This window comes from Thermobia domestica, chromosome 7 (genome assembly GCF_964235325.1).
Source record: "Thermobia domestica chromosome 7, izTheDome1.hap1.1, whole genome shotgun sequence".
NCBI classification, from domain to species: domain Eukaryota; kingdom Metazoa; phylum Arthropoda; class Insecta; order Zygentoma; family Lepismatidae; genus Thermobia; species Thermobia domestica.
The window spans coordinates 231286235-231310594 of NC_137460.1; the positions used below are offsets into that span (position 1 = coordinate 231286235).

Sequence of the window (24360 nt, forward strand, 5' to 3'; positions counted from 1 at the left end):
ATTGCGGATCGTCGCTGCGGGGCCGCCAATGTTTGGCAACAGGTCGCTAGTTGACCATCGGTGGTCCACCGTCGCTTACGACATGGAGCATGTAATGATAGGGAAAGTGAAAACTTTTTAAGAAAATATGATGTAACTAGTCATGAAGATTTACGTCGATATTCACCATGACTTTCTCTTTCCTTCTCTATCAGATTTTTATCAGATAAGACACGACAAATGACAAACTATATATCATAGGCATTATATACTTTATATTTCACTTTCCTTCATAAAACGAATTAAGTATAGAGACAAAAATTTTTACATATATTTAAATAGTTTAATTGCATATAGTTTGAGTGAGGAAAACCTTTATTTAAGACCTCCGAGATACAAAATAGCTCACAAAATGGAAACTAATCACTGCAAAAATTACTTTACAGTCTGTTCAATATATACAATACAATTCATAATAACGACTTTTATGTTTCTTTTTTATTAGATGTGTATGTTTGAGTGAGTAATTGTCTGATTATGCATCATCTACAGTAATGACGCTTTCTTCACAATATGTTTAACTGATCTCTCAAGATATTAAACATGAGATAGTTAAAATATGTATAGTTCATAGTTAACTCTTGAAATGTAATTCTGTTTCACAACTTATAAGATCAACTGAAAACCATAAGCAAATGATAAAACCAACACTGATGCCGTAATAACATGCCCTGCTCCCGGTGTAGTACTTTCTCCACTTTCCGGTGTAGTAGTTTCTCCACCTGCCTGTGTTGTAGTTTCTCCACCTGCCTGTGTAGTAGTTTCTCCACCTGCCTGTGTAGTAGTTTCTCCACCTGCCTGTGTTGTAGTTTCTCCACCTGCCTGTGTAGTAGTTTCTCCACCTGCCTGTGTAGTAGTTTCTCCACCTGCCTGTGTTGTAGTTTCTCCACCTGCCTGTGTAGTAGTTTCTCCACCTGCCTGTGTAGTAGTTTCTCCACCTGCCTGTGTTGTAGTTTCTCCACCTGCCTGTGTTGTAGTTTCTCCACCTGCCTGTGTAGTAGTTTCTCCACCTGCCTGTGTAGTAGTTTCTCCACCTGCCTGTGTTGTAGTTTCTCCACCTGCCTGTGTTGTAGTTTCTCCACCTGCCCGTGTAGTAGTTTCTCCACCTGCCTGTGTAGTAGTTTCTCCACCTGCCTGTGTAGTAGTTTCTCCACCTGCCTGTGTTGTAGTTTCTCCACCTGCCTGTGTTGTAGTTTCTCCACCTGCCTGTGTAGTAGTTTCTCCACCTGCCTGTGTAGTAGTTTCTCCACCTGCCTTTGTTGTAGTTTCTCCACCTGCCTGTGTAGTAGTTTCTCCACCTGCCTGTGTAGTAGTTTCTCCACCTGCCTGTGTAGTAGTTTCTCCACTTGCCTTTGTAGTAGTTTCTGTTTCATCTTCGCCTCCATCACTGTTTTTTATTTTCAAAGTTGGAATTCGACGCAAGAACGAAAATTTTCCTATTTTATCCTGAAGAATGTGTTCCAGGACAGATGTCAAATTATTCACTGCCTCACTGCTCACGTCATAATCAAAAACCTAAAAAATGAAAGAAATTACGTTTTAGAACGAAATGTAATAAATGAAACAGGTGACACACAGGGTACTAAAGTTGCTGTAAATCTAAAATTAGTTTTTATGTTTGTTCCTGTTTTTCTTATATATAGTATTGCATTGGTTGAAAAATAATGTCTTAAATTAGCAATGCCATAATAGAGAGTGATATATGCTTTCATATAGACGAAATACAAAGAGTAGGTGGAGCGAAGAAAAATAAAATTTCAGCACACAGTGGCCATGAATATGGATTAGCTGTTAGGGTATGGTTACACCAAAATTTTTCTATTTCATTATTCCCTTTTCCTCTTTCAACGCGACTAATAAAACAAAATAAACACATTATTTTAAATAAAACTTGGTGATTTGTCATGCTTACTCAAGCTTCATAACTCTCTTCATTTTTCAAACCATAAACGTGTTTCCTTTCTACAGTGGAGGATCAAATTGATGGTGTGCTGATTGGCTACTCCAATACATACGCACAATAGTTCTGCTTGCTCGGCCACGTTGAAAACAGGGTTGCAAATATTCTATTTACTGCAAAAGTGGTATTGCTGCCTGAGCCGAAGAGTATTGTTTGAACTTTTTTGCTGCCAACCCTGATTTGCCTCCGAGTAGGGAAAATAGTTCATCAAACTCGACATAAATATGATGTTCCATGAAGGATGATTGGAGAAAGGAAAATTGAAAAGGGAAACATAAAACAGGAAGCTTTCGGTATAACTGCTCCTTAGACGCTCTACTGTAAATACTATAGTGCAATGACATGCGGCGGAACTGCTCCTGGTCTGAGTACATCTGTGATTAAGTCACATCCTAAACGGACCCACCAAAGTCGACACCACCAGTGTTGTACCGAATTAAAATATTGAACGGTGTAAGAGAATTGGTCGACACAATATTCTATAAGCACCGGATTCCATGTACTCCAACCAACCATTACTATGTAATTCACAGGAAGTTATGTTTCAAAATGGTTCTAAGACGAATCTTCTTGCGATGAAAACGAGCCATGTCGTCCAACGGAAAAACAACTACAGAAAACTGCATGAATACCACCTGGTGAGATATCAGCGGAAGTTAGTAGTCACCGTAAACAAGGTGTGAATATACAGGATAGTCACATATATTCGACATTCCGTATTATCTGACATACACACACACACACACACACACACACACAAATCAATCGGCAAAGATGGCGAGACAAGGCAGCGAAAAGTGTACTCGTCAGAAAAACAGACTACACTCAAAAATTTTCTATCAACCATTACAGGACTGAACTTTGAAATACATAATGTAATATACATTCAGAAATGCTCTAACTGTAAGTTCATTTTTTTCCTGTTTTGTTGTTAACCATAAACATGAGGTTAGTAATGTGTCAAAGCATAATTTAGCTTGACATTTAATAGGTTTTTTTCTGACACCTCCCTCTTATACAACATTTTCGCTGAACCGACATCGGATAAGAGAAACTCTACTGCATATACAAAGCACGTCCGATTATGGAATGGTTCCTTAATTACGTATAGAAGTATCGATGCAAAAGGATTTAGATTTCTGAGCTGTCGGCATTGATGTCCATGTTAGCTCGTCACGTTTGAGGGATGACGTCCCTCGGCGAGCACACTATCCGGGAAAAGGGAAGGAAGGAAGCGGCCTGGGACCTATATGTTAGGTACCACTCCGGCATTTGTCTGGTGTGAATAAGGAAAACCTCATTCAGGATGCCTGGCCTGAAAAAGCTTTTCACATTTTTTCCACCGAGTGCCCCCATCGGGAATCGAACCCGAGACCGCTCGCACCAAAGGCGAATATCGATGCAAAAGGGTCAAGTAATTTCATTCGTGAGTGAATCAAAAGTTATCCATGTGGTTTCCTGGTTATGGTTGGATTTTATTGTATTGCGTTATAAATAATGTGATAATCAATGTTGCGTATCATCAGGAATGTGTTTTCATGGATATTTACAATAATGTCATTCTTACATAGTATGATGAGGATTTCAACAAAATGGAACTATATCAGGGCAAGATGTGTGCTCATATAGGTGAATCAGTGGAATTATGTGGAAGTACTATGTTTTAGAAGTTCAGGGGCACAGTACTCCATTCAGTTAGCATTGAGACTCCTGATTGGATTGTTGGTGAAGGAAACATCACAAATCCCAGTTGTATTTCTGGGATTTAAGTTGCTGTAACGAACCAGCTGAAGGCCATTCCACATTCTCAGTTCTAATATTCTTTTACTTATTTATACAATTTCTGAGCATTAATGGCTCCAATGGTCTTAAACCATTGTGTATGAGAGATGCCGTCCTGCGGTGAATACATTATCTGGGGAAGAAGAAAAAAAGGCATGGAACCTGTACGCTAGGTATCATACCATCCTAGCATCAGTGACTCAACTAAGCTAGTTATCTCTCGGGGCAAGAATTCGCCTTAGCGCCCCCCGCAACCAAACCAAAACGCTCCCCGACTACACTTGATATTAGCATCACACAATAATTCTCCTATTTCATTTTTTTTTTCTTCAAGTTGTAAAGCTTGATTTCAAAATTGCAGTACATAATTTAATTTTTAGTACAAGATAAAACACCAAACTAATTAGTATTTGATTGCCAAATAATCTGACACTAGCATGCTTGACATATTCTTACATTCTTATCATAATAGCTGCAAATAACACTGTTTTTGGAATTATATCGCAATGTGCATATGTTTAGAATGAATCAACAATCTGTTGCTTTAAAATAGAATATTTAATTATAACAAACAGTCAAGCTGTGTCTCGAGTGTTACACTCGTACATTTTAGAAATCTCTTAAATCGATGTAAGTTAAATGACAACACAAAAAGTTCGAACTAAGATTTAACTTTGCGAGCTCTTTCGGCTGCAAAGGTTCTTAAAAAAGTCCTCATAAAATATCTATGAACCTAACTTATGCTTTAAGGATATGATCATAAGGTTGGTGATTCGTTGTTGTCCTGTTAAGTTCCTGAGTTTTTTTTTTTTTAATGATCTTTAGTTTGGTAAAGCCAATTTCCTTGCTTTATAGTGAAAATAATTATTTGCCCAGTTTTGCGCCTCTAATCCGGCTCCCGGTGTACAGTACAAGCTCCGTTTGTTCCCCCTCCCCCTTAGTTACGACACTGCCTGGCATTTGCCTGTGTCAAAACTTCCTTCTTCCCGATCGAGTGCCCCCACCGGGAATCGAAATCGTGACCGCTCGCACCAAAGGCGAGGAGTGTTAGTGACCACTCCCAGCACTCTACACTACGTTTCCATTGCTGCAGGGCTTTCCAATAAGATTATTTTGAAGACGACACAATGCATGTACAAACATACTATAAATAAAGACAAGTTTCGTAAAAGTCTCTGACCTTGTATTTTGCAATTTTAAAATTCTACAAATGGGGGCGGGGGAGACACTTCTCAAAGAAAAAACAAATTCTTGACAAACGGAAGCTTTTACCAAAGTACATTCTACAGTCTTTTTCATAGTAAAAAAAAAAAAAAAAATCGCTGTTGTAGTCTTCTTAAGTTGCATTTGATAAATTTGCTTATATCTTCAATTGTGGCATTTTTATGTGTAAAGATACAATAACATGTTACGTAAAACTAATTTCATTAAACTTTATTATTATTATTATTATTATTATTATTATTATTATTATTATTATTATTATTATTATTATTATTGTAATTATTACTATTATTATTAGAGAGACTTAGCTTTCTAATAAATTTACTTATAGCATGTGAAGTTATGTATATAATTTTGTTCGATGCAGAGCTTTAATTTTTGTTTTAACAAGTTTACCGTATGTAACAACTGTTGCTCATGAAGTTTAGTATACATTCACATATTAAGCTGGCTTCGTTGTTTGATTAAATCCTTATATTTGATTTTCTTTTCAAACATTTCTTGTAGTACCTCTTAGAATATTTCCCTTTATCTATTATTTAATGATTTTCCCTTACTTACTAACTAAAGGCCTATTATGATTCATGAAGCTATAATTTTATATTTATTTATTGGAAGAAAAAAATAATATTCATTGGGTGTACCCAATGTATTAAAGCATGTACATACAAAATTAAAACATACTAAATTATAAAATAACAATATACAAAATAGTAATGAAATACAGTGAAAGAATAAGGAAAAGTTAACTGCTTACGGAAATTGGCAAATCAAGTTTCCTACTTGTATTTTATGCGCTATTACTTCTCTAAAAGAAATCGCACTTCCTAGATTCCCTTTATTAATAATGCTTAACACACCCGGCATTCCAGGGATAACAGGACTTCGGACTTCCAGAAGTCTTGTCTATTTTTCGGTGTCGGGCAGATTAATTCAATGCACTTATTTCTATATAGCCAGTATTTTTTGTACTTCTTATGCAAAGAATATAGAAAAAATAGAAAATGGCTCACATAAGCGAATGCTTGTGTGTGAGCCTGATTCTCGTATTTTATTTATTTAGTTATTTATTTTCTTACTGTAACGTATAAGGTTCACAATACTTACTTTTAGCTAACAATAGTTTTTTAAATACTTTTTGATTCTTTTAACCACTGTAAAATTAACCTTTTTTTTTATACAGTACTTTGAAATTACTTACTTTCCTCTTTGATTCGGAGTGGGGGTTCATTATAGATCTTCGGAGCTCTGTAATATGTTTGATATTGAATAAATGAAAATTTTGAGTGTTACGTCTTGCGGTTATGCCGGTTAGGCTAAAGGAGACGGTGATGATGAGAGATGAATGAAATGCTGAAATGAAGAAAGTGGGAGGAAACGGGAGAAACCCGAGAAAACCCACGCATACGGTGTTTGTCCACCACAAAGTTCACTTGGCGGGAGCAAGGTTTGAACCCGGGACCCAAGTACCAGAGGTGAACGCTCTACCACTGAGCCACTGATTGAGTCACTGATATTGCGTTATAGATTTACTCGTTGTTTTAAGGTCCTTCAATAGGCATTCACGCATCTGGAGAATTTTGTTGATGGACGAATGCGCCACGTAGTGGCACTTCGTGTAACTCACACAAATACAGCAAACACAGCAAAGGTGCAGGTCAAAACTCATCCGGCCTTACCCCCTGGAGTCACAGATCTTGTCCCTATGCAGAGAATGGTGGTAAAACAAAAATTCTTGTCCATTATAAACCCTCTGTTCGATGTGTACCCTCTCTGTCTGTAAACATCGTTCTCTTGCAATGATGTACACTACAAATCAGATGTTATTGGCTCTATATGTAACACGGGTCATAGGAAAATTTTCAATGCATATAGACTTATTCAATATAAAAACTAATAGCAAAACGCTCATCTTTCAACGTAAATCACATTACACAGAGTTATACCTACGTATATGTGCAATTCTTATGTAAAAATGACTAGAGTAGCAAAGGACCGAAGCACATGAAAGGCTCCAGCCAGTGGCGTAGCCAGAAAACTCGTCAAGGGGAGATTCAGAAAGCATTGCTGGAACGCAATTCTTGTATTCATATGAAATAACCAATAGTTTTTACTTTTACTACAGATAAGCTTTCGATTTTATTCTCGTATGAGTCTCCTTCTTCCCACCTATGTTAACTACATAAAATACATTACCTAAAGTTTGTATTATTATTATTATTATTATTATTATTATTATTATTATTATTATTATTATTATTATTATTATTATTATTATTATTATTATTCAAGAAAGCGTTGTATGTAATGTCAACCTCCAAATTATCCTTACATACCTTATTCAAAATATTAGTACCAACTACCAACTCGTAAACTTACCACTGGCGTATTTAGGGGGCTATCGGGTTTCTAAATTTTTGTTTGTTACATTTCTGGTTATGCACATATGTTTTATTTCGTCCCATTTGTTTCTATTAATTTTAATATATATTAATACCTTCTGCAAATATAATTTTGAAAATGGTAAGACTGAAAATTGGTCATAGAGCCTATCTAGTCTACTGTCAAGTCCCTTTCTTTAAACATATTCTTACAATATCAGAGTGTGTTACGATGGGTGATGGGTCAGTGAGGCGTGGATCAAGTTTTTATTGACCCACGCTATCTCTGGCCTGCAACATAAGAACACCTTTGTCTATTGACTATTGCTGGATGCTTATGGATAAGTTTGCTTTCCAATTGAGGAATTAAGCTTAGGTAATTCGCAGTGATGCTTTCGGCTTGACAGAGAAAAATATTATGAATCGCCACGACCATAGACCACCATACCAGCAGCAACACTTTCTGCGGATGGAAGGGTAGTTTAGGAAACCGCTCTGTACATTTGTCACGATCCAATCTTTGTCCTGATCGTTTACGATTGTCAGAAAATTCGTTTCTTTTTTAAAGTCAGAAAGAACAATCTGATGCAGAATATCCTCCCGGTTATTCAGTATTCTTAAAGGACTCCATAGTCCGCATCTCTAAACGGCGTTTCTTGTTGGCTGAGGTCAACTCATGTAACACCCATCTTTTCAAATGCTTCATCCTAACAATTGCTCAGACTCACCAAACAACAGTGGCGTGTGTATGTCTAACTCATCTGCATCGTTCGCAATTACACGAGCAGTTTTCCGAGACCTGAAAGTTGCTGTTTTTCAGTAATCTCAAGTTAATCTTGCGTGACTGGCACAAATTTTCACAAACCAAAGATGTGTAGTGCGTTCATCCGTCTCTTCTGAGCCAAATGCCTAAATACATTATTGATATACATTTGTTGCTAAATGTTCAGAAAAGAAAATCTTAATTGGGCTTCTCATGGTCAATTTTCATACAATTTTCAGTAGCACGTTGTATTCTGATTGACTGGGCACCCCAGTCTGTTTTCTGAACACATACAAAATTTGTGTCGTCGTAAACGGTGTGACTTCGGTTCATAATTTAGTTGCATTATACAAGGTGGTTTCCCAGCGGATATAAAAACAGGCATTTCAATCACACCAACTAATCTAATATTACCTATTAAAACTGTTGTAGTTTAATGTAAATTTTAATTTGTTACTTACATCATTAACAGCAACTGAAGGCACTTCTCTCAATGGTGGAGACAGGTTTTTGGTTGCATTTCCGTTGGCAATTAGAAGTTCTACAGAGCGTGTGGAATTATAACATTCTTCTATAGGATCAAAATCAATATCCAAATCTGCTGCACACTGAAAAGTCAAAACAGTAAAATATCAGTAAAATCTCCAAACATGATCAATATAATACTATAAGCTGTGATCTCCAACATTACTCTATCAGAAACGCCAAATTCTATTTTTTTTTTTAATTTTTGTTTAGTTTAACGTCGGACGATTTTGCACCGAGACTAAGGAAACGGTGATGATGAGATGGGTGATAATAGTAGTTTTGCAACATTATCATTCCGCTTTTCAATTGTCTAAATGCAATTTACAGAATATATTATTTAGAAGATTACTCATATCAAAATTTACTACTAAATTGAATTGAATTTCCAAATACTTAACAACAAATGATTAAATATAGTGACCAAAGAAATACTAGTCACCAAAAATTTGCAGTAGTTGGCCAAAAGAGAGAAAAGTAGTAGGATAAAATTTAGTACTTTCAAATTCTCGCTGAGCAACATATCCCCGTTCACTTTACATATAATTTTATACTTTACTTCCCTCCACCTTACGGATAGGAGTACGATAAGCCAAAATCATACCGAAATTATACTTGACTAATTTTCAATTTGAGGAACAGAATTTTATGCTCCTACCCCTGCCTACCTTACATTTCATTCTAATGGAAACGTAATAGTTACGGGTAGATTACACAAGATAGATGGCGTTTCGATCACTTCAAACAAACTAATATCAGAACCCTGACATTGACCTACAAAGTTAATATTTCCATACACGAGTTTGTATAACTAATCAGCTATTCGGAACTGTCCAAAGTTCTTCGACTTTTTTTTTTTTTTTTGTTTTGTTTTGTTACAAGAACTTGCAGAGAAATGTTCTCAAGTTATATATCGCATGTTATATGTTTGATCTAAAGGAATTCCATGGAAACATAATTTTGTTTAAAAGCTTAATATTTCATACTAAAAAGACTAGTTCAATTATGGGACTTTGTACGCGTGTATATGGAGCGTGACTGCACGTTTTGCGAGATTACTCGAAACTAAGCGAAATGGATGTGGCAAATTTTATACTAGGCGCCTCAAATATATTGTGTAATGATTTACATAAATTATTGAAAATTATTGCAAGACTACTTTCCAAACTGAAACACATAAATTAACAAAACGAGACGTGAAATTTTCGAGACGAGACATGACGAGAAAAACCTTATTTCTCGTCTCGTCTCGTCTCGTCTCCTTGGTAACACTATTTTGAAGGTCTAATATAACTTCCACAAAAGATTACCTGAGCTCCAAGAGTTGGTGTATATGTTGTAGAAGTGGACATAATACAGTGAACGAACTCCACTTGGTCAGACTGCTGTTCTAGGATGTCGATAGCACAGGACTGAAGTCTGTTGCCATCGCATTCCAGTGCGCCATGCTGACATTCAAAATGGTCGACTACATACTGTAAAGAAATAAATAAATATACCGTTTGTGAAAATAACGTTAATGGCTGGTATATTAAGAATTTGCAAGAAAAGTTACCAGTCTGTTTAATACAGTCAAAAATAGCTAACTGGTTATTCCTTTGTTGAAATACATTCACAACACTGTCGCTTGTTAACAAGTTTAATTAGCTATTTTTAAAGATTAAGTATTATTTTCATTCTATGTATATACAATGTTGTTGCAGTCTCTCCTCGATTTAATTGTTCCAATTCTTACTCCTCGTTTATGTGCAACCATACCTCAATTGTTAAATTCGTACGCCATTGCATCTACCAAAGATATCAACATGAGATGACTGCATGTTGCCTGCGTTGTACAGTAGTTGTGATACAGCCTACCTTTGACTTGTCTTTATTTTAAGAAATACCGCGAACTTCCTTGCTTCTTTTGGGGAATCCCATCCACAGTATTCATTTCTGCTTTCCTTATCGTTAGGACGCTGAAGAACAGTTCTACTGGTTTCTACGCTCTGAACATCTCCCCCAAGACTGTCGCACGTACGTCTTTAGCATCTAAACTAAACGGAATTGGACCCATGCTGATTGAAGCTTCCTGTATTGTTATCTTTGCTTGACTTTCTGTTTTGAGATCATTATATGACTTCTATTATATATATTTTAACTTGTAAATCGAAAGTTGTAGTTTAAAAAATTTACAATAAAGAGTTTTGACAGATAACTTCATTGAAAAATTTGATATATCCAGATGTTTTTGTCCGAATGCGAAATCATTATAATTTTTGTAAAATATCAGACCTGCCAACCTGGGAGGAATTTTAACCCGGGAGACACGTGTAAACATAGCTCGGCCCTAAATTCAATCCGTTACTTTCTACTGTGAGTGACCAACACAAAATTGTATAATGATGGGGAACAGGTACCCACTATTATTGTAGTTCAATGTATACACTATTTCAGCCGAAAAATAAATTAGGTGAAATTTCAACGGTACTTTTTTAAAAAGAAAGGGTATGTTAAGCGGTTACTTCCCCCCCTACTCCATTCCGACTATGTGGGAGTCTGCTACTTCATTGCGGGAGAGCGGGAATAAACGTCGAAATGCGGGAGAGTTGGTAGGTCTGAAATATTATTTCTATTTTAGAAAAGATGTTTAAAAATCTACCTTCTCCTCCTCAAAAAAAATCTCTATGAGAATGTAAATTTTTCAATAGAATATCAGGGGCGTCATTTAGGGGGTGGCAGGGAGGGGCAATTGCCCCCCCTGAGTTTGATATATATATATATATAGATTTTATCAATAGAACAGTAGAAAATAAGTGAAAAACGCGAAATTTTGCTTATATGAAGGGGTCTTGCCCCCCCCAAGCAAAATCTGAAATTACGCTCCTGTAGAATATAGATAGCAAATAAGAATGCCTCTTGCTGTCCAAACTTCTAAAATGTTATTTTTTTCTTTCTCTCTCTCTCTCTCTCTCTCTCTCTCTCTCTCGCTCGCTCTTGCTCTTGCTCTACTTTTAAGTTGATTTTTTTTTTAATTGGAAAATGTTCGACAAGCTACAGTTTAATCTTTGCTGTAGTGTTCCCTAATAGTACAGTAATTGAGGACTGCCATAAGACTGCTTTTCCCCCTAACAAAAAAAAAAAAAATCAGTTCACATACTAAGTCAGGGATGCAAATATCCACACGTCCACTCGCGCGGGGCAAGTATTTCATCGGTGCGGGCGAGTTTTTAATATCACTATTAAAATACCGAAGGTAAGTAAATGATTTCCATTATGGTATGTGGGCTAGTAACTTTTTTCTTGGGCTACTAAAAATTTTGTTACTTATTTGCATCCCTGTACTAAGCCGCATGATTTTGTCAACTTTCCTTGTAATAGAGCAGGCTGTAGCGGCGCATGAGTGTAAATCTTTCGGGATGAACTTTTTTCTTTTTTTTTTTAATTACTAGTTATGACAATGTAGAGCAGGTAATATCGCATCTTGACACCAAACGTTATGGTTCGGCTTATCTTGAGATGCTATTAAAGATAGTGGATGAGCCACTTTATGTAGACGCTATTATATTCATAACCCCTTGTCTCATTTTTTCGATTCATCTTTTTTAATGAAAGACAATCAAGTATGCATTAAAAAATATCCTAACACTTTATTTTTTGATATCTCCCACCCGTTTTTCAGCTACAGTGCAAATTATGAAACTGAAAACTAACATAATTTCATTTATGGCATTTTATTACAATTACTTACTATTAGTTTGAGAATTATTGGCTAAGGAGTTATTATAAACCTTCAGCTAAACGACAGCCACTAATTTCTCTTGAAACAGATGTGATATAGCCGCTGAGTTACGCTAGCGCCATTTCTAGACCCTGAATGTGATGGTAAGGTAGATCAGTTACGCTATAAGAACGAGTATTATAATTATATACGTGCAACACAACAGACGATTTTTTCCCACTTGAAGTCAGGTATCAAAAGTTATAACTTGAAGATTACACCTAACTTAGGAGGGAGATGGGAAACAAAGATTGTCGGCTCTTTCAAAAAGTTTCTCGAGAGTTTTTTTTTAGAGATCATTAAACCATATATTGGCAGAAATATGTACTGAGTTCGAAAATAAAGCATTTGAACTGAATGATTTAACTAATAGAATTATTGAAATTTGTGGCGTCAAAGAGATTGCTGTTCAAAACAGAACTACCAGGAATCTTTAAATTGATAAATTTCGTGAAAAAGTTATATTCTTGGAGCACTCGATAGATTAAAATCGTCGTGGTAATGATGAGAGACGTATACTCATGTCCAAAACGATTGTCGCATATCTATAACTGTCTTATTGTAAGAATATAATTTGATAGTGAGTTTGCAGGGTACTTTTAACTGATACTATGAGTATAATCGGAAAATTTATATTTGTGGTACATTTCATAGGAAAAGAATTATAAATACGAATATTAGAATGAGTAAAACAAAATGTTGCTAAATGGACAAGAAAGTTTTATTTTCGTTTTATTGTTCTTATTTGCTGCTCTTCTGACACAAAATTTACCAGATACATGTCTTTGCCGATTATACATGTACTAACATTGTAAGAAATACAGGGCGAATTCGTTATCAAATTATATTCCTACAACAACATATTTATAGACATGCGACAATAATTTTGTACACGAGTGTATCTTTGAAAAAAAATAGTTCAAAGGATTCGGCAACTTGATAACTTTGAGAAGAGTGTAGAAGAAACAACAGTTAAACTGAGAAATGAAATGTTTCACTACAAACTCTGTGTAAAAGATAAGTTAAAGACGATATGGGAGTTATTTATGAAGCATTTGTTACTACTACTTCTATTGAAACTTCAATGACTAAGTGAAAGTTTAACTACTACAAGTTATTAAATTGACATAAATTTTGCTATTTGGTTTGTCCTTTTCATCTATGGTTGCTAATAAAAGTGCACACCACGTCATCATAGTATATTCTTGTAAGGGATTATAGTCAATAAAACAACCTAAAGCAGTTATTGACATTCAGATATGATTGAAAGGTGGATAAACATTTTTCCTAACGATTGTACAAAACTACAATACTCTGAAGAAGATTCTAATAATTATTATGAGTTATATTGAAGGAATTGTTTCTTACGTCAGCTTTCCCGAAAGGAACAAAGACAATATCTAGAACATCTGAATACTGCTTCCATGTTGGATAAAGTTGTCTCGTCACAAATCTCTTACTGTCTGGACATAATGTTTCATAGAAGATGGAAAGTTTCACATTGGCCGCCTGTGGGAAACAGAAAAATATATTAATTAAAAATGTATGATTAATATTTACGACAACAAACATTTTTGCAATTGAGCTAGGGTAAACTTCAAGGTGAAGCTATATATATATTGCTAAAGTTCTATTATTAAATTTTAATTAAAACAATAAAATTGGATAGCGTCTACAAATATTAAAACTATTCCATATATTCTGGATGAAATTTAAAACTAAAATGAGGTTATATATATATATATAAAAACTTGTTTAGCCATTTTGCACGACAACCCCTATACGTAATGCGATTTGGAATAGGCTAACTGGCCAACCTCTAAAAGACTAGCTACTTCAGAAAGAAAATGGATAATGTTTATAATATAACACCTTAATATTTTGGCATCAATCAGTCCTCGACATGATGTTAAAAGGCTTCCGTACAGACAATTTCTTTAGAATATTTCACATAAAAAAAAAAAAATCTTGTCTTTTTCCTCGAGAATGCAATAGTTCAGGGAATTCTCTCTGTAAACAAACAATATCTTACCGAAAACTTCCACGAAGACAGTTCGGTTTCGTAGTGGATTGTGTATGTCGATTTAATCATATATATATATATATATATATATATATATATATATATATATATATATATATATATATATATATAAAACTACGTTCTTTCAATTTCACTTTTTGAACATGGATAGTGCTGATACTGAACATGGACTCTTTTTGCTCTCTATTATTGGCACAAGTAAAGAATTAGAACTTTTAATTAAGCGTGGTTTTAATCTATAGTGTACACAGGGCCAAAGGATTGGCAGCAGCAACCGATTTTTCACAATATATTAATCTTTTAAATTTACAGACTGATTCACAATGGCAAGTACTTGGCAAAAAGTTTTGAGGACCCAAATCGACAATAAATACATAAAGAAATTTTAAAACTATTTTCTTTCTTTGTATCTTGATGTATTTTTTTCTTGATATGCTATTGCTAATTCTTAAAATTCGTAAACGTTGCGTGGAAAGATAATTAGAAAACCTCTCAGGAAGCAGGAAATCAGTGATACCAACCCGTGGAGAAAATCCCATATTATGGGATGTTTTGATAAAGATTTTTCGAAATGGGATAAAGGGAATTTTCGTAAAAATTGGCAGGATTTATGGGATTTTTTCATATATCTATTCCATTGACGTAACAGAAGTGTCTATGGGCGAAAATAGACAAATGAATCTTCAATAAACATAAAATTATGCTAATTCTTAAATGTTGTTATTATAAAATGCATGTTAGTAATAAGATGATTTACATATGTAGTGACTTGTGAATCTCAAAAAATAATTAACGTTAATTGTACTCTGGTATTTAAAAAAAAAAGAAATAAAAAGCAGAATTAACGGAAGAATTTAAAACGAGAAACGTCCAACTTCCCAAAACGTTTCATACAAAATGACTGAAGAATGAAGCTTATCTAGAAGATTGTAGCACGAAAGCGTGATGAAAATACTAAACTCATAACAAAATGTGCTTATTTTCATCAGCAGTTTCAATTATCTCTTTCAATTAACGAAAATATTTATTCATAAATTGTTTGATAAACATAGACGATCGGAATTTTTGAATAATTCACTAATATTTTGAAGAAAATGATTTGACATACACTAATTTCACTCGTCATGTTTTCTAAGTTTTCAAAATTTTGCTATTAGTATAGCATGGGGAATTCATCAGCAAAATGGGAATTTCTGCCTCTCGAAATGGGATTTTATAACGTTTCAGGTTGGCATCACTGCAGGAAACATCAAATTGGAAAACTGGCAAGTTTCCTCTTTACAATAATATCGTATATGTTGAGAGTAACTGAAGTTGAAATTGAAAGTAATAAATTCTTACAATTAGACTATCTTCGTACGTTTCCTTGCTTTTTTGTGTGTGTGTGTTTTGTGATTAGATTTAGCATTTTAACTAGTTACTTTGTAATGCAGTTAAAAGGGTCTATATTTACAAGTTATCGAAAAAAAAATTCCTGTTATAGTGGCTACAAATGAAGCAGGAATAAGTATTATATTAATTTGGAATTAGAATTAGGAATTAGATTTCTTGACTTTTGTCCTCGATGGCCATGTTAGCTCATCACTTGGGCAACCCAAAAGCATAAAAAGCATAACAGCAATTTAGACATATGGTTGGTTCCTTGAACATGATTGTGGTTGTCTAAGGGCCCAGAAGAAACTAATTTTGAAAGCAAAAATAAAGCATAATTTTAGAAAATAAAGCATAAAGCATAATTTAAAATATATAGCACAATTCTTGGAAAACTCTGTTAAACTGCAAGTTTAACATACTGTATTAATATTTTTTCTTTTTAAAAAACAATACTTACAATGCAAAATCATTGAGAACATAATAATGCAACAATGTAAAGCTTATTTTTATCTCTGTAAACTTTCCGGCGTAATCCTTTGTTGTGGAGAAAAGAAAAAGGAAAAGAAGTACAAAACTTTCTGCCAACAATGAATAGTACACAAGAACTCTACACTATATTGTTTTTGTGTACCTCTTGAACTTGAGCACTTTATGTGCTTTTTGGTGGCATCCTTTACTTTCCCTTTCTCTTTATATGCACCTCTAAGGGGCACACAAGTGATAAAAAAAACTGACTCGAGCAGATATCTCTTTACAATGCATAAAGTAGAAACTTCATTCAATATGAAAGAAACTGGTTGCATAAAATATTAATAAATAAATCAAGTTATTAAGAATATTTAATGCAAAGTAAATATTATACATTATACACGATTAATGTAATATTTTACTTCCTCTCGAACATGATGGAAGTAACACATTGATTCCAGTGATTACAAGAGCTTCACGCAATACACTTTATGCACAATCATATTGTTTTATCAGTACCTTTCAAGAGAGCATATTTCCAAGAAAATAAAGTGAATCTGCGACAATATAGATTGCATATTTGAAACATATGGCAGATAACGATATTTGTTTACAAATGTCAAAGTTAAAAACAAAATGTTAGATAAGGGAACTGTCTGAGTTGTAAAATATAACGCCAAACCAAACATATTTATGTTTATTCCCCTGTTCTTATATCGCGAACATTTGAATCTACGAGTATTCGCTCACGACAGTGTCCCAACTTTTTTGATGCCCTAACCCTTGTGTGTCACTCGCCTGCCTTCTCTCTCTTTCTCTAACTCTTCCTCAGTCTCACATAGTTCCTAGTGGTGATGAAAGCTTGAGGATACCTAATGTAGGTAGAAAGCTTCCAATGGAATTAAGAATTTTCCCATGTATTAAAGTTCATTATTTTTGGCCTGAAAGTACTTCATCTACACCATTGGTAGCTAAAATTATGAAGCTTTTGAACTACCGTAACGTTTGTAAATCCTACTGTGAGCTACCAACCAAAACAACTACCAATATTTAAAAAAAAAAAGATTTTATACTTGTTTCTTACATACAAACTTACATTTCTAGTAAATATTTAAGATACCAATGTTTAATATACACACGAAAAACATAACGTGCACAAACCCACCCGTATACAATCGACTGTGAGATGAGGTTGACAATAGTAGTTGAACGGGGATACAAGCAGCTGTCGTCAGCGCCCTCTGTCATTAGCAATCAAGGTTAGCCAACCGGAACGTTAACGCAATCTACCGAAAATGTAGCCGATGCTCGCGGTTGACGGTTTGGCGACACTGATCTACACAATGGTGATTCATTGAGTATGAAGTTATAAGTAGAATACATGTTATACATCAGATATATATATATAAAGGTTAAAATTCATTTTGTGACTACTTTCATTGTGCAGTCATAATGTAAATCTGTCTCTCGATGAACGTGATAAATGTAAATGTGCAAATACAGGAAGTAGGAGATTATTTTTAATGTATTATTTTGTTGTTGCCGGTTGTCCAAGTAGTTCTTTGAATCGAGCAGTGAATGCTTAGTTTCATAATGTCAACTTACACCCACAAACCTAAGACTGATAATAAGTCTTTCTTCTTTTTTTAAAATTTTAATTTTTATCCTGAATGCGTGACATGATAATAATCTGAAAGAAGTACCGTATTTAATTAAAAGTGGAAAATTTTAAAATTTGTTTCCAGCCTTTCTGAATACACCGTAGAAAGCTAATCGTGTATTTTATCGATAGTTGACGTAATGTATCAAGCACTTCAATTATCTATATGGCACATTTATTCAAGGATATATTTCGATATCTAATATATATTTTCTTTTTTTAAAAAAAAAGAAAGACGATAGACAGATTGTGAAGCATAACAGATTGAACAAATAGTATTTAATAGATAAGATAACCAAGGATCACTTGACTTTTAGAAGAGAACGCCACCTAACAGGCACTCAATAGAATAAGTACATGATATGCTTGGTCACGTTTCTATCTAGAAATCAAGCCTGAACAACGATTCATATCGTAAACGGAACACTTCCTTTCTTAAAGATATGATAAATAATCTTGTATAGTTCGGTTAATTATGAAAAGTCCACCAATATAAAGAAAGAAAGAAAAAAAAAATGATAAACACTTTCATGAATATTGCAATGTTCATGAGCAAAGTACTTTTATTATATTATATTTTATTTATTTATTTATTTTTGCAGTAACATCCAAAATAAAATCTAATGGCAGGCTTGCCAACCATATGATAATTTATAGTGATATACGATACTTTAAGCCTTAGTGCTATTATATACAAAAATGCCCTTACGATAATAGGTGAATATACGATAATTTAAGAACGCGCATCCCTTTTTTTTAACAGTTTTTGAATATGCATATATATATAGCAGATGTGAATTAAATAATTATAAAAACATGTACACTGAGGTTTTTAACAATCATTCCCGCTAAAACAAATAAATAAATTTGATTAAATATATAAATTTGATCAGAACTGCTCTTATGTTGTATGCTGAACTAATTTTCTATTTTGTTAACTTCAACAAATAAGAAATACGTATATTTCTTCTATTTAAATAAATAAATTACGTATACTATGTTGTACAACTAGCTTTGTCTTTTCTTCCTTTAAAATAAAAAAAAAAAGTCCTTCCTGCTGTGAAGGAAGGATTTTCCTCATAGACGGTCATGTATACCAAGTGCGTAAAAAAATGTCAACAGGCTTTAACGAGCAACGTATACATAATATTTTTATCAAGGAAGAACTACAAATTTTGTATTGTTAATACTTTGATTTAGCAGATATTTTAAGTAAGTAGCTATTTACAGCAACAAAAATAAATTTATTTAGTAGTCACGTGGGGCTTAGCGTTGTCCTGTAACAGGAGAACCACTTTGTGATTCTGAAGTCCTAGCTCCAGAGTTTTGAGTTTTTCTTCAACACGCTCAATTGTTGACAGTACACAGCTTCATTGATGCTCTGACCAGCTGGTAGCAGTTCCACAATGACGCGAGCAGTCCACCAAACACATAGTAGGACCTTCTTTTGGTGCAGTGCTTCTTTCAGCTGTTTTCGAACCGGTTCATGAGATGTTAACCAATGATGACAGCGCCGTGGAGCTTCATACAGGACCCATTTCTCATCATATGTCAACATCCTGTCCTTCCTCAGACGAGACAGCAAAGAAACACAGATGTCTACTCGCGTTTCCTTCTGGTCCGGAGTCATATCATGTGGGACCCTTCGATTCAACTTGTAGTGTTTCCCAAGCTGATGGAAGTGCTTCCGAATGGTTTCTCCACTCACACTGTAGTTCCAGTTCCTCACATGTCTGGCCACTGTTCGCCTCAATTGCTGCCTGAAGATCTGCATTTTGTACATGTGTTTATCTTCCGGCACGTGGTGCGTCTTCGAGTGTTTCGCTACCGTTCTTAAACTTGTTAAACCACCGCTGCACTGTCTGCGTAGTCACGACACCCTCACCAAAGGTTTGGCATATCTTCCACCCCGCTGCAGCGCTGTTTCACCTTAGTTTGAACTCGTACAGCATACACGCTCTTATGACGCTCTGTGGAGGTCCCGTGTTCACTTTGTCTTTAGGCAAGTTCACGGTGTAACCGAACTGCCACAACCATGTAGTATGTTGGATATACTCACACCAACAACTGAACTTCTCCTTATCTCCATTCGCATTCAACTCACGGTGTGAGGGCCAAGACCAATTGAACACAGACCTCCACAACTTTCTTGGTTACCGCATAAGTAGCTATTAACAGCAACAAAAATAAATTTATTTACTTAAAAAAAGCATAGAATTTATTAATTTAGCCGAATTCATTAGTATTTAGGAACCTTTTTAGCATTTAGCAACAATTTACTCTTTATGCTTTATTTGTTTCGCTGATAAATTTCAAACTAAATATATATCATTACGCATTGTAATGAGTGTCATAGTTGCAAAAAACAAAAATGCTCCCGTAATTGTAATTTTTGACAATTATTACATAATCCTAAACAAACGTAAATCACGTTTTATGCAAGTCGTAGTGTTACTGTAGGATTCGTAAGCTACACATGCCTTGTTTTACGGGATTGCCCTTTATTACAAGGCTGTGTCCCAGCAACACAACAACATTCTTCGGAATGCACAACTGTCCTGTAATTTATTGTTTCTGCAATTCTGTCAACGCTTTCTGTCTTACATTTAAAACATGTAATTGCCAAAAATTGACAGCTATCGTAAATGGAAAAAATCCATACTAATCGGAAATGCTATTAGGTTGCGACAATAATGCCCCTAGCGGACACGATAATAGCTTACTTGACATGATTCAGATTTGCTATGAATGTAAATTAGTTGTACTCTTTTATATATGCCTTCAAAATTACGAAAGGAATGTGTGTTCTCACAGAAAATCTAAGTACTAAAAAGCCCTTTGTTAGCTTTCAGTATCAGTATACGGAAACTTATAGGTACACTTGAAATCTATGTATGATGATGTATTTTATTTCTCAATAACTGTTGGCCGAATCTGAACGAAATTTCATAGACAAATCGTCCCATCACCTAATGTAAGAAATAAAGCCCGCTATATTTGGTGACTCGTCTCGTTCAGGGACAAGCTCGGCTTGGGTTGTATATGGTACTTTATTTCTCCGTAACTACTCGCTGAAAACTGAACGAAATTGAGTGGGCCAGTAGCTCATCATCTGAGGGTTAAAAATACCGATATTTGGTGGCCATGCTATAGGCCAAGGAAAAGCTCGGCTATGTTCCGCAGCTGTGCAAAACAGAAGCTTTTAGAGCTTGGTTCACTTTTGCTTCTTAGGCTTATATCATGTAATTGTGAACGTAAACTGTTCTACATTTTTCAAATCGAGTATCCCGATATTTTGTTTTTCACAAATATACGAGCGGGTCTAGGTCAAAACCCTCACACTCAAGAAATGTCAAAACGCCCACACAATCGGTCATAACTCCCACACAAATGGACAAAACAGCCACACATAGCAACGGTCATAATCCCCACATAAATCGACAAAACTCCCATACAAATGATCAAAACTTCCACATGCAGAAATTGTCACAATTGCCACACAAATGGACAAAAACCCCACACAATCGGACAAATCCCCCACACTCTGAAATGATCGTGGTTGCACGTCTTTGTTGCGGCTTTTTATGACGCCCACTTTAGTGTTTCTGTCATTAGAAAACAGTGCAAGAAGAATAGTTGCAACACCAGTTTAAGTGGAATAAAAAATGTTATTAAAAAGTACAAGGGTAAGACATGCAACCAGGATCATTTCAGAGTGTTGGAGATTTGTCCGATTGTGTGGGGTTTTTGTCCATTTGTGTGGCAGTTGTGACAATTTCTGCATGTGGGAAATTTGTCCATTTGTGTGGGGTTTTTGTCCATTTATGTGGGGATTGTGACCGTTGCTATGTGTGGGAGTTTTGTACATTTGTGTGGGAGTTATGACCGTTGGAGGTTATGACCGATTACCAGTGTGGGGGTTTTGGCTGTGGGAGTTATGACCGTACGTGCATTTGGGAGATTTGTCCGTTTGTGTGGGAGTTATGACCGATTGTGTGGGCGTTTTGACATTTCTTGAGTGTGGGGGTTTTGGCTGTGGAGTTTTGACCTGTTTCTAATATTACAAGCCACTACGTCTATGTAGTACTAAAGAGATATTATACTGCACCCGAAAAGACGATAAGTAATTGTACAATACTTCCAGCTATAATTTCAGAAATTAAAATTATACAGTAGAACTAGATTCTTTTTATATGAGAAAAAGTACAGATGAAGCGTAAGATCAAATTTTTATGATACATCAATCATTTCCCTGTTAAACAAATATAGTTTTACTGGGGAAGTGCACACAATTATGTTTAGTTGGGAAGTTTTGGGGGAGGGGGTTCCAACCCAGTAGAGCCCCGTGAACACAACGAAACATTGATTCACACTCATCCTAGAATCCCAAAGCAGAAGAAACCAAGATGAAAGAATAACATAAAAACACAGTATATACTAAAGAAACATATAATTCCATTGGGTGAACGTTTATTGTGTTTATAAGGATATGTGCCCTGCTCAATGTTTTAGTAATATCGATTATAAGAAAAATGAAGCTGCAATTTGAAGTATTCTAGTAGTGTTATTTGGGGCTGCAGGGGGCGGGGCAATTGCTCTCTGAGTCATATATATAAAGGCCTATATATGTATATACACAGGATGTTTCAAAACAACACCAACAACGTTTGGAAGGTAATCCCTGACACCAAGATAAGACGAAAAGTATAGATCCACCTGGGTGCACAAATGCTTCCTTGCTGAGTTATAGGCTGCCGAAAACACATGAAAAAATGAACTTTAAAGGCCCATAGCTCCAATAGTGTAGGATCTACTGTAGTCGGGTCAATACTTATGTGTGCCCTATCCAAATATCCATGTTTCAGAATCCTGCGTTACTTCCGCACAATTTTTATAGAGGTGATTGGTGAGTACTTCAAATTATATGCCTGTAGTCAAACTCCATCTTGTTGCGTGAGTACTTTAGGATTCTAAAACATGTATTTTTGGAGAGCGCACATATGAGTTCCTAAGTGAAATCTTGACCCGACTGCAGCAAGTCCCATAGTATTGGAGCTATGAACCTTTCATATTCATTTTTTCATGTTTCCGGCAGCCTATAACTCCGAAAGGAAGCATTTGTGCACCCAGGTTGGTCTATATTTTTTGTCTTATCTTGGTGCCAGGAATCACCTCCGAAACGTTGTCGTTATTGTTTTGAAACACCCTATATATATATATCTATATATAATGAATGAAATAATATATAAATAATAATATATAGATAAAACAGTATACTAAAAATTTAATTTAGCATCACTTTCACGAATTAAGGTATATGAAAAGTGCATCTACAGCTTAACGTGGAATCCGAACCACATGAGATCCCACCGGGAATCCAACCCGGACCTCTCGCGCCACAGGCGCGTACGTTATTCATATGTCCACGACTGAGCTCATTATACTACTACTAATAATAATATACTGCATCACAATATGTGAATAATAGAAAAGTTGGCGCCCCCAAAACTTTCCGCCGCGGACCATGTTCAAGACAATCATATCTATATAACACATTTTCAGGCGTAGTGGATGTTAAAAAATCCACAAGTAAAATCTGCAAAATCGATTTTGGGCGAATTACGTTTTACATTTCGTACTCATTTCGCTCTTCCAATTTAAACTACATATTTATTTATTTATTTTAGCGAAATTTATTTATGTGAGCTTAACAAATTAAGGTATTTAAATAGCTGAAAATGGATGCATAAATTATGTTATATTTTTTTTAAACGCGGTAACAGTTACTCTAAACACATTTAATAATACCCTTATATCTCTATATTCGAGGAAACCAACATATTCAATAACTGGACTGATCTAAAGAATGTTCTTTCCGATAGTTTGTAATTATCTTTGTTCATAGTAATTCTTAATATTCCTACCTGTGCGAAGACGAGCGTCCCACAAACGGCTAGCAATGTAATCCAAGTATTCATGTTAGAGCGAAACTACTTGTGGCTATTCCTTGTCAAATAAATTATGATCACTAAATGTTGAGCAACTCCGAATATGAGGACATGTCAATAAAGCAATCCTTTATATTAAGTCTTGATAAGATAATGTGACGTTGGAATCAGACAGATATCATCCATGACATAATAGGAAAGAATTTCTAACCTGTCCCGTAGACTGAAGTGTTTATGGAACGAGAGGAGGGGGGAACTCGAAGTCTAAAGAAAAAGAAAGAATATACACTTATCACGTTCTTTAATGGATGCGTCACCTTTTTGCATTATTATATTTTACAATTTCTGATTACAAGTCATCGCATTGTTCAAGTCAAACTTTATAAATATTTTGCGTGTGTCTAAAATATTTCCACAATACCAGGAAGTTAA

The 24360-nt window shown here is 35.0% G+C and overlaps 1 protein-coding gene across 1 annotated transcript; it reads right to left on the reverse strand.

Annotated features, from left to right (window-relative positions):
- Window positions 1-308: 308 nt before the first annotated feature.
- LOC145690723 (uncharacterized) lies at window positions 309-24057 on the reverse strand. The gene is made up of 5 exons (XM_081765900.1): window positions 23905-24057; window positions 13803-13943; window positions 9985-10149; window positions 8611-8757; window positions 309-1554 (listed from the first exon to the last, which is right to left on the reverse strand). The coding sequence occupies exons 1-5, from the start codon at window positions 23956-23958 to the stop codon at window positions 646-648; spliced, it is 1416 nt and encodes a 471-aa protein (XP_081622026.1). The 5' UTR covers window positions 23959-24057; the 3' UTR covers window positions 309-645.
- Between the last annotated feature and the right edge of the window lie 303 nt (window positions 24058-24360).

Excerpts from the sequence above, each read along its gene's own strand:
- LOC145690723 (XM_081765900.1), bottom strand. The coding sequence starts at position 23,958 with ATGAATACTTGGATTACATTGCTAGCCGTTTGTGGGACGCTCGTCTTC. Across the intron at positions 10,150-13,802 it reads TTCCTTTCGGGAAAGCTGAC|TATGTAGTCGACCATTTTGA; the intron begins GTAAGAAACAAT and ends ATTTCTTTACAG. Across the intron at positions 1,555-8,610 it reads CTTCAGTTGCTGTTAATGAT|GTTTTTGATTATGACGTGAG; the intron begins GTAAGTAACAAA and ends TTCATTTTTTAG.